This window comes from Puma concolor, chromosome C1, assembly GCF_028749965.1.
Source record: "Puma concolor isolate L17-30 chromosome C1, mPumCon1.1.hap2, whole genome shotgun sequence".
Lineage (NCBI taxonomy): Eukaryota > Metazoa > Chordata > Mammalia > Carnivora > Felidae > Puma > Puma concolor.
Window position 1 is genome coordinate 82,607,699 of NC_141674.1, and position 12,217 is coordinate 82,619,915.

At 33.0% G+C, this 12,217-nt stretch overlaps 1 protein-coding gene across 6 annotated transcripts in view; it reads left to right on the plus strand.

Moving 5' to 3' along the window:
* Positions 1 to 12,217, plus strand: part of PTBP2 (polypyrimidine tract binding protein 2) — a 79,230-nt gene that overhangs the window by 37,579 nt on the left and 29,434 nt on the right. For all 6 annotated transcript variants that reach the window (XM_086717637.1, XM_086717639.1, XM_086717640.1 and 3 more), the window contains 4 exons: positions 3,178 to 3,350; positions 4,217 to 4,360; positions 9,996 to 10,160; positions 10,253 to 10,363. In XM_086717637.1, coding sequence (XP_086573763.1) covers positions 3,178 to 3,350; positions 4,217 to 4,360; positions 9,996 to 10,160; positions 10,253 to 10,363 — 593 coding nt within the window. The remainder of the gene's footprint in view (positions 1 to 3,177; positions 3,351 to 4,216; positions 4,361 to 9,995; positions 10,161 to 10,252; positions 10,364 to 12,217) is intronic.

Sequence of the window (12,217 nt, forward strand, 5' to 3'; positions counted from 1 at the left end):
TATGCTTTAGTCATATGATTAAAGAAGTCCTTATTTCCCAATTTCATGTTCTCATAGTCTCATTATCTAAAATGAAAACTTTAATAATATTTCACACCAAAATATGAATATTTAGTACTAAAGTATGAATATTTAATAGCTACCCCTTCTAAACTATTAACTAACTGAGGGAATATCAGAGTGTGACAAAAGTGTAAGTCTTGATGTTACATGGTCTTTGGAAGAAAAGGACAGATCCTCTCTTGGCAATTGTGTATAATGCAATATTTGTCTTTGGGATCCTTGTATAGTGTGGTGGGTTAAGACCACAGGCCATGGAGTCCTATTTCCTGAGTTTCAGTCTTTTTCTATTACTTCTTGTCTTTTACTACTTAATGTCTGACCTTGGTCGACTTAACTAGCTCTTATCCATAAATGGGATTGTACTATAGAGCTGTACAGTGTTTGGCATGTAGTTAATTTGCAGGGAATGTTAAATATTGATGTAGAAGAAAAGTAGCTTCAAAAAATAAGGTTATTTTCTTTGACTTTTCAAAATGATTCCAACCTTCCCATATTATTTAACTGTTTTACTAACGTTCACAATTCACACTGCCCAGGAATTACCCAACACAAATCCAGAACAATAAACTATCCTATTTTCTTTATAATGGGAAAATGCAGGCTGTTAACCTTTTGAGGATCATATTCTAAAAATAATTTAAAAAGGGAAGCCTTTATGTATGCAGTAATAGATAGTATCTTTATTGTGATGTACTTTTTTTTGCTTTTTTTTCCCCAGAAAGAAAAGGACAGACTAAATTAGGAAAAAACTGAAATTTACTGATACCATAACCTATAACTCCTGGGGCTCTAGATTGGATTATGAAGTATTCGTTCTTGTTATTCCAACAAATGAACAAATGAGAACACAAACTATCAGGATTCTGTACTCCGTTTGCTTTGCCAAGAAATGGCTGTAGTCTTACATAAGAGTATATGTTTGTATGCCAATTATAAGTCTTAAAGTATACATGTATCCTTAAATTCCTTAAATTCCTGCTTTACTTACATTTTCGGCTAACAGACCCAGTCATGATTTTGTTCAATAAAATGCCACAAAAGAGAAAATTCAGCCTCTTTCTTCTTTCTAATATATTCAGATGCTTGTGCATGTACAAACCATCCTTAGTTATGAAGTATAGAGGGCTTCCTTTAGTTTTTCTTATTTCTGGAGTGATTAGGAGCTAGCCACCAAGATTTTCATGGTAATATATCCAGAGGCCAGAGCCTACTACTTTTCTGTACAAAGCCATCCAAAGGGGATTTCTAAAGGCATTGGCTAGCCATTCCTGTATATAAACTTCAGTAAAGCTCTTAGCATAAAATATGACTTAAATTTAACTTAATAAGTTAATTATCGAGTGAGTTCACATATTATTTCCTAGAGATATTCTTTAATCATCCAATAAAGTCACTATCACACCACCTTCTTCTAGTTCTCTGCTAAGTCCATTTTAATCAACAACATTTTGCTTTGCTTTATTCATAGCAGTTAATCACTATAAGAGATATTTTGTTCATGTAAGTTAGTCCACCTCTCCTACTAGACTGTAAGAGAGCATTGGGGATCTTACTGATCATTTTGTTCACTGCTGTATCCCCCAGAGCCTCAAACAGTGCTAAACATGTTCTTGACACTCAGTAACTGGTTTTTTTTGATACTCAGTAACTCTTAAAGAATCAGTGTGTAAGTGAATTTTAAAGCCACTTAGAGATCAAGTTGATCTTAGAATTTTATAGATATTGTTGAATATATATACATACACAACACACACATATAATGTTTATGGGTAGTGTTGATTTGGGGAGTACCATGAAGTACCTAAAATTATACACAAGTGGAGTATACATATTTCTCAGTGGATTGAGGATCCTTCATTTTAGTTAGTTTCAGAAATATCCCTTAGTCTTTAGATAATTAGGAACTACTCTTGTGGAATATTGGATAGATAGCAAGTCCTTCAGTTTTACATAAAATATCACCAATTTTGGGTCTTTAGTAGGACTTTTATTTTTGGTGAGGCTTTGGAATAAAGGCAGGTAACTAATTTGTTGGATAAAAATATATCAGTTTATTTTAAAGGTCAGAATAACAGTAAGTTAATGAAGTCCATGAGTGTTTTATATAGATGTTGATGGTGACAAAATACTTAGGTGGATTAAGTGATAATATTAGTAAATTAGGAGAGACTCATTGTAGTTAAGCTGTCATGTGGATTGACTGCATGATTATTTTTACAGCATTGCCTTCTTTGATTCCACTTTTTGAGTACAATATTTTCCAAATTAAACCATTAATAATTTCTTATCACCCTAATTTTTGCTAAGTCAATATTTCACACTTTTTGTATTTCTGTTAGTCTGTAATAAGATGACTAAATTGTAAGATAATTGTGTTCTTTAGCGATTGGAAAATTTCTGAAATTGCATTTTAATTTTTGCTTGTCATTTATTACTCTTTACGTGTGTGTGTGTGTGTGTGTGTGTGTGTGTGTGTGTGTGTATACATACACACACTCTGTTCAGAAACATTTACCCAGTAGTTACCTTAATTGGTAACATAATTTTATTTGATAATAATTGGTGGATATGATTTTTCTCTCTCCCTTTGAAAGCCCAGTTTTTTAATTTTTAGAAATTATTCAGGTATACTCAGCTATGTTTTTTAATTAAAAAAAATTTTTTTTAAATGTTTATTTTTGAGAGAGACACAGCAGGGGAGGGGTAGAGAGAGAGAGAGAGAGAGAGGGAGAACAGAATCCAAAGCAGGCTCCAAGGCTCTGAGCTCTGAGCACAGAGCCCGACATGGGGCTCAAACCCACGAACCGTGAGATCATGACCTGAACTGAAGTCGGATGCTCAACGGACGGAGCCACCCGGGCGCCCTTTTAAAAATTTTTTTTTAATGTTTATGTTTATTTTTGAGACAGAGAGAGACAGAGCATGAGCGGGGGAAGGGTGGAGAAAGAGGGAGACACAGAAAGCGAAGCAGGCTCCAGGCTCTGAGCTGTGAGCACAGAGCCCAATGTGACCCAGGGCTCAATTAAGTTCTTTTTTAAACTTTGTTTTGTGGGGTTTCTTTTTTTTACACAAATGGGGAAAATTAATAAACTATTTTTTTTAAATGTCTTTCAGCCAATGGTAATGATAGTAAAAAATTTAAAGGAGAAGATAAAATGGATGGTGCTCCTTCTCGTGTACTTCATATTCGAAAGTTACCTGGTGAAGTGACAGAAACTGAAGTTATTGCTTTAGGCTTACCTTTTGGTAAAGTGACCAACATCCTTATGCTGAAAGGAAAAAATCAGGTATGCTTCTTTCAAGACTTAGAAAACTGTTAAGCCCCAAGCTATCCTGTGTGTGTGAATTAGCTATCTCCTAATAAAAGGGTAGAATATAGTAGGTCCTGACTTTTGTAAAAGAGCATGACAGAAGTTCTTGACTTTTCCTGGTAATGGTGTTTGGGAAATTAATACTAGGGAGCCAAAATGAATGAATTACTGTAGTTTTAAATTTCGCCTTTTGAATTCACTTTTAGACTCTAATTGAACAGTTGTTATAATGAGATTGTGGAAAATACAAATGAAATATTTCTTTTATTGTGGCTTTGATATCAGAAAACAGTGTGGATACTAGTAGCAACTTCTTTAAGTTTATCTCATGGAAGTGTTTATCTGATAGCATTAGAAGAAAATAGTCATTAATCCTAGATAACTCTTCATTTAATAAATGTATCTGTTGCAGAGGTGCCCTGGCATATTAAAATTTTGCTTTAAAATTTCTAATGATATCATTTAGAAGAACTTATGAAATTTAACATGCTCTTAAATATAATGAATGTCACTAATCTGATATTTAATTCTTAATTTTTTTCTTTCTCTCTTGAGTTATACTGCTTTAAAAATGACTGAGATTTCTTATGTCTCTAAGAGTGGTAAAATTCTGATGTTAGAAAACGTTTAGATTTTATTTTCTTTAGCTTTTGTTGGGGGACTATATTTGTGGTATATGGAAAATAAGGATAAGTAAGGATAACTTATTGAATATCTAAATGTAACTGGGAAGGTTATAGTCTTGTACTGATTTTTCTCATTAACTGAATATATTACACAGATACTTACGTTTATTTGAATATAATTCATGGTATTAAAATATTTGCTATTTAAATTTTCAGGCATTTTTGGAACTAGCAACAGAGGAAGCCGCTATTACTATGGTTAATTACTATTCTGCTGTGACACCTCATCTCCGTAACCAACCAATTTATATCCAGTACTCCAATCACAAAGAACTAAAAACAGATAATACATTAAACCAAGTGAGTATGTGTAGGTATACAAATAAAATGGCCTAGGACATATTAAGAGTCTGAAACATATTAACAGAAAGTAAAAATTTTTAACCATTCAGAAGCTATGGGCATTTTCTTGTTATTTTAAAGACATTTTCTTGCAGTATGTCCCTAAGTATTAAATATTATGTTAATTTACAAAATATATGTGAAGTCTATTATGTGCATGTTTTAAATTGGTGCTTGATGAAGTAAATAATATTTTTTCAAAGCTTTAAGGTTCTAGTCAAAATGTTCATTTTCATGTTGCAAGTTCAAATTTTTGTATAGAAACTGTACATGAGATTGGGTTTACTATTAGCGTAAACTGTATAGGTCTGTTGCTTAGAGTTTTAAGGTATGTTTAATACCTTTAGTTATTAATAACTAAAATTAGAAATAAAAATGTTAGAAATAAAAATATTTCTATAAGAAACTTAAGACCTATAGGTCTTATGGAAATATTTTTATTGAAGATGTGTGAATGGTTTTCTGGTGGGAGTGGGGGTGTTTGGGAATGTAAGAATTGAGAATATATGAATATATTGAATTTTTTTCAGTGTGATGTAGCAGATACCAATTATTTAAAATTAATATGTATATATTTTTTAAATAGTATAGGAATGATTTTAGACCTAAAAACATAGCATTTAAGGAACGGTCTTTTAGCTCTTTTAATACAGTTTTTAGCTAATTATATGTTTTATGTTTCAGTAAAATATAAACTGGCTGTTTGTCTTACTGAAAATGTAATGGAAAATAATTCCTCATATATTTTAACCTTCATAAAAACTGACCTTTCCAGATCATTTTGATAGTTGATAAATAAATATTTAAAATTTTTTGTCTAAAGACAAGGCTGAATTTTCAGCTGGGTTTTGTTTTAATTTGGTAATAATTTTCATTCCTTTTGAACCAGAAATTGTACTTCTAGGAATTTATCATGAGGAAATATGCCAAAGGAAGATATTCTATATTTATTTTACTCAGAATTTAAAATGGCATTCAGTATTTCAATTTTATTTATATATTAGTATTTTTAGTAAAGTAATTTGTGAATGCATTCTCATTTTAAAAGATTCCATTGCAGGGAACATGAAAAAAGATAAGGCATCTATAGACAAATGCATGTAAGGGAAGGGGATTTATAATTTTAAATAGAATACTTAGTGAAAACCCCATGAACAGGTGACATTTTAGTAACAAACTTCAAAGTGATTTGGAAATAAATACACTATTCTGGCCTGGACTATTCCAGACATAGGGAACAATCAATGCAACAGTTGCTTGTGTTGGGAAAACAAAACAAAACAATTGTTTTTGCAGCCGTATTTTTAATTTTCAGAAGCCCTTTAATCTTTTTTGATAATCCTTTTTAGGTTACAATTGGTCAGTGTTTTGTGATTTCACAATTTTTTTAAGGATACTACTAATTAATAGTATTTTTAAAAATACCTCACTCTATCTAAATTATCTCATTCTTTCAGTGTTAGCTGTTAATGTTTATCTTCTGTCCATCTGTCTGTCTTCCTCCCCCCAGTTGTGTTTATATATTTTAGAATGGACAATTAGGTTTTATTGGACTGGTATGCTTTCCTCTAGAGTAAAATAAGGAGTTTGGACACTGAGCTGGGATCCCATAAATACCAAAGAGGTCCTTACTCTGGGCCTGTAAAACTCTCTTTAGAATTTCTTTCTTTTAAGGGAGGAATTTTTTTTTTTTTTTTTTTTAATGATAAGGGAGAGAGATGATGAGGAAATGGGAGAAAGAGGAATTTGTTCATTACGCAGACTTTCCATTAACCCTTTGATTTTCGTCCTAGGACTCTGCCAGTTTCTAATCTGACATAATGTGGCGGTTAACAGTGCAAACCCTGTTTGTTCTGTGTTCACTAAGCTTTCTTTGTTCCCATTTGTTTCCATTTATTTTCTGCATTCCAGGAATTTTGGTAAAAGTATTCTATGCTAATGAGAACATTCTCTCTATTCAGTGTTTGGGTTTATTCCATGTTGTATTAATTTATAGGCATTTTTATTTTTAATTTTAATTCCAGTGTAGGTAACACAGTGTTAATTAGTTTTAGGTGTACAATATAGTGATTCAGCAATTCTGTATGTTACTCAGTGCTTATCATGATAAGGGTACTCTTTAATCCCCATCACCTCATTTATATGCATTTTTCTGGGCTTTCATAAATAGAAGAGAGTCCAATAAATATGAGTCAACCTTGAATTCTTCCATGATCCTTCCTCAAATTACCAAGTCTTACCAGTTCACCCTTGTTAATATCTGCCTAGTTTTCATCATCTTTCTTGCTACTTTAGTAGCTCAGACACAGTTACCTTTTGGCTGTACGGTGGTAACAGCTGTCTTATTGATCTGCTTTTTTGCTTTCCCCTCTTGAATTCTTTCTCCCTCCCTACTTCCTCTCCCCTTCCCCTACACTTCCCCCTCTCCCCTTCCCTATTAGTCTCTTTCCCCCCACTCCGTCCCTCTCTCTAAATATATATATTTATATCTTTTTTTTAATAGTTGGTTTATTTATTTTGAGAGTGGGGGAGAGTGTGTGCAAGTAGGGGAGGGACGGGGGGGGGAGAGAGAGAGAGAATGAATGAATGAATGAATGAATGAATGAATGAATGAATATATATCCCAACCAGGCTCCACACTGTCAGTGCAGAGCTCCATGTGGTGCTCGAAGTCATGAACTGTGAGATCATGACCTGAGACGAAATCAAGAGTCAGGTATTTAACCAGCTGAGCCGCCCAGGTGCCCCTAAGTATGTATATACCTTTGTAAAACAGACAAATCTGATTTTAGTTACTCTCCTGCAGCCATATCCTTTTCATGCTCAGGATAAAGCTCTTCAGAAGAGATGGTTACTATTTCTGTCTTACGGCTGTATGTTTCCCTGTGCTTCTACCCAAAAGTAATTGTAAATCCTCCAACCTGGCATGCTTTCTCTTATTTCCAGTCTTTTGAGGCCACTATGTTTCTGTGATGTCACTCTTGCCTGGAATATTAAGGCCTGCCTACCCTTGTGCCACTTTTCCAACCCACACTTCACATGGCCAGTTGGTAGACATCTTCAGGTCTCCCTTTAGTTTCCTCTAGAAAGCCATCTTTTGATCCACAGTGTGGGTGAGGTTTGCATTAAGAAACTTTGACACCAGCGCCTGGGTGGCTCAGTCAGTTAAGCATCCAACTCTTGGTTTTGGCTTAGGATCTGATTTCACAGTTCAGGAGTTTGAGCCCCATGTTGGGGTTTGCACTGCCAGTGGAGAGCCTGCTTGAGATTCTCGCCCTCTCTCTCTGCCCCTTCCCTGCTAGCATGTGAATGTGTATGCTCTTTCTCTCTTTCTCTCTCTCTCAATAAATAAATAAACTTAAAAAAAAAAAAAAAAGAAACTTTGACATAAATTAAAACCACATTGAGCTACTACCATGTACTGTGTCAGATTGCCTATGATTAAGATGGGTAATGCCAGATGTTGGTAACAAGGTTGGGAAGCTGGAACTTTCATATATACATGCTAAGAATGTAAATTAGTAGACTTCTGTTTAAAAACTTGAAATATGTAGTAAAGCTGAGCATATACATAATCTTTGTCTTAGTAAATCTATCCTAGTTACATACCTGAGAAAATATGTAATATGTGCATCAGAAGATATGTATGAGAAAGTTCATGGAACACTAATACATAATAGTCCCAAACTAGAAATCATCTACATGTTCAGCAGCAGTAGAATATGTCGTGGCATATTCATTTGTTGGAATTTCTTAGAATACAAAAAGAATGATCAAGCTACTTATACTTGCAAAACATGGATGTATATCATAAAAATGATGTTTAGTGAAAGAAGCCAGACCAAAGTAGAACACATATGATGCCATTTTATATAACTGGGAGAAAGCATGAATGTGGCCTCTAGGGTTTTGACAATGCTCTATTTTTATCTAGTCATTTTACAGATATGTCCAATTCGTGATGTTTTATTGAGCTGTATACTCTTAGGATCTGTGTCCTTTTATATGTATATGTAATAGTTCACTAAGTTCAGTTAAAATCTTTGTTGGCAAGCCAACTCTGTTTCATCAGTTAAAAAAAATATGGAAAGTTATTTGTTAATGATAGTAGAAAACCTAAGCTAAAAAGAGAAGATGGAGAAAAGTGAATAGTACTGGGGGGAAAGGTATGTAATAGACATATCGCACACACACACCTAGGTGATATATGGAAGGGTACCCATGATAATATCGGTATGGAATGGGTATGAGAAAGGATACAGGGTGACAGGGTTGCAGAGGAAACTTTTAACCTTTTGTTCCATTTGGATAGTATATCATGTGATTCCTATTTTAAAAAGACATTCCATTATTTGAAGTAGGAGATGTTAGTATTTTCCTAAGTTGTGATATTTCCATGCTTGCAATAACATAAATGTATGTAAGGACATGCTTCACTAGTGAAGGAAGTAATATTGCAGTACACTACTTAAAATACTTGAAGTCACCTCAGCCAATATATAGATCTGTAGGTCATATTATTGTTTAATTAGCATTTAAATAATGAGGTTTTTGACCAGATGGGCATGTGGTCTCTGAATTCCAAACTGCGTGATCTCCTGGTTATGGGACATGTCAATGAAATGACTTTTTTTTTTTGTTTCCAGCTTTGTTGAGATAAAAATTGATATATTGTGTAAGTTTAAGGTATATATTGTGTTGATTTGACACACGGATTGCAAAATTATTTCTACCATAGTATATGTGCTTTCAAAGTTACCAGTTTTGTTTATTCTCCTATCTTTTGTGTTCGCCTTCCTTTTCATTTATCATGCTCAGTTTATATTCCTGTTCATCTGCCAGTACAGCTTTTTCAAACTGTAAAACAATGTAGTACTATTTGTTGTTGTTACTTAACAATTATTTGCCTTTATGTAGGTTTTTTGACCCCAGATAGGTAGAAATACTATTTCCTTACTGGTGAATCTATCATAGTAGTAATACTCTAGTATGTATATTTTTTCACATTTTAAAATCTCAGAAATTAAGATGTGTCTTAAGTGTCGTTGATTTGTCTGGTTTAATTAGTAGTATTTTAGAAGTTATGCTACTATGAAAAAGACTTAATATATGTCCTGAATATTCCTCCTCTAAGATTGTATTAGAAATAATAAACTTTACAGGAGTTCTTTTGGATAATCTGGTAATCCCCTTGCTGAGGTTTACTGGGTACCTTTTTTATGGAGTGAATAATGTTAAGTTGAAGTTTTATTCTCTAAAAGTTTCTGTTTAAAACATTTTCTGATGTTATGAATCTGCCAAACTATATTTTGTTCTTTTGAAAATAAATTACGTTGCCTTTCTTCGTTTGTTCAATTATCTAGGTCCCAAACCTTAGATAATTGTTTTGAAGTAAATACCAGTAGGATACTTGAATTATAAACCGATAATACCTGGCTCATGGTAGGAGCTCCAAAGTATTTATTGAATGATTGTTAAATTTTGTTTAATCTGTGTGTGTTGTGGAAAAAAATGAACTAATAGTGTAACATGTAGCAAAGTTTAAATGAAAATACGGAGTGTGTTTCTAAAGTGCTTATCTTTTAATTTTCAGCGTGCTCAAGCAGTTCTTCAAGCTGTGACAGCTGTCCAGACAGCAAATACGCCTCTTAGTGGCACCACAGTTAGTGAGAGTGCAGTGACTCCAGCCCAGAGTCCAGTGCTTAGAATAATTATTGACAATATGTACTACCCTGTAACACTTGATGTTCTTCACCAAGTAAGTTTAACTTAATTTTCGTGTTTACCTATAAATTGGAGAAATAAAGATAACCGTAGATAAATAATATTTTGATTTTAATTTTTTAACAGATATTTTCAAAGTTTGGTGCTGTATTAAAGATCATCACATTTACAAAAAATAACCAGTTTCAGGCTCTTCTCCAGTATGGTGATCCAGTAAATGCTCAACAAGCAAAACTAGTAAGTCTGGAGCTTGCTTTTTTTTTTTTTTTTTTTTTTTTTTATAGATAGTGATCTTTTTCAATGGTGGGTACACATAAACACATATATTGCTGATGTTACTAATATGAACATAACTTGGCAGTACCATGTAGCATTGTAGATGGCACAAATTGGTGTCATTTAGGTACAATTAGAAAAGCTTAGTATTTGTGATAGAAATGTTTATTTCTAAGGATAGTTCTATTTATAGTTATCTATAATATTGATTTCTATTACTGTCCGTTTTTGATTTAGGTCCAAAGTTTTATGCTCCTGAGGATATGGCAGGATATATTGTGCATGAACACCAGTAAAGATTTTGAATGTTTTCCAGTGGGAGTTTCAGAGTAATTAATTTAGCTATCAAGACACTTGGGCTGAAATAATCATCACACATGTGGTTCAGATATTATGATAAGTTCTCAGTGTATTTAAGACTACAGTATATTTAATACTCTCTTTAAAGCCTTTTTTTTTTAAGACTGCTTTTTTGAATAGATTCCTGATCTGCTTTTTAGTCACATCATTTACGTTTTTTTGTTGTTATATATGGAGGATAAGAAACTACTAAAAGAAGTAAAATATCTTCCCATATCATGACCACTATTGAAAACTGCATATCATATCTTTGCTACCAACTGCCTTAATCTTCTATTTGTGTATCGTATTTAAATCTACCTTTGCTCTAGCTCTTTAACGTCTCGTGCCGTGTTATCTCATTGTGATTATTATTCTGTTGTTAAACGATTAAATATTCATTATTAAACCATTACATCAGCTGTCTTCTCTTCCTTTACCTTCTGTCTTACCTCTTTTTTTTTCCCTTTTACTCATACTTTCAAATAATTATGGTCTGTAATACTTCAGTGCTTCCTCTAGATCAAGATAGATTGTATTGAACCCAGACCATTTTTGATTGTTTCATTGTGTTTCCAACTTCAGCATGTCATTTGGGGAGCAAAAATAGCTTCAGATATTTTTGCTATACAGTTTATATTGGCATAATTGAAATGTTTACCAAGTGCTGTTATCTCGTTTTTTTCCTAATATGTAGTCAACAGAACAGGAATTATTCTTGTGTTACAAGGGGATGCTAATATTTAAAGAGGTAAATTACTTACAATGTTCACTATATGTAAGGTAGACATATTTTCAGTCTGATTTTCTCCAGTATGTTGCTACTCACTTGTTCTTAAGTTACATGATCTAATGTTATTATATTTTCCTTTTCAGGCATACATTAACACTTGGGATTCTTTTTTCCAAAAATATTGATTTCTCTTTACATGTCCCTGACCTCTAACTTTGGAGATATTTTATATTTAAAGAGTAACCAAAATCCATGTGGTATGAGGTTTGATCAGTAGCAGACGGTCTAGAAGCCAGGATGTTTATGGCACTTCTCACAACTTCCAAATATTTAAATATAGTGCATGTTTTTCTTAATGTGGAATATTTTTTGTCATCCTTTCTGATGGAGAGGGGAGAGTATTTGGTAGAAGGCAATGGAATGGAATTTAATTTGAAATTACACTGCATTTGGGGTATAATCCAATGGGGAAAGTAGTTTATGTGTTTTGTCTGAGGTAATTTATAGTAATGAGAACAAAAGATTCTACTTTAATTATGTTATCAGATATTTGAGGTTTAAATTTAACCAGTCGTCTGTGTAGGATAATAAGCATCAAGTATTTGTGAGGGTTACACTCAATCATGTCTTCTCTACAAAGATCTACAGTTGTAATTCCGAGGGAGTTATTAAGTAATTATTTAATATTCATTATTTAACTATTCTGGTATCTGAACTGAACATTGTTTCACTTATTAGAGAAG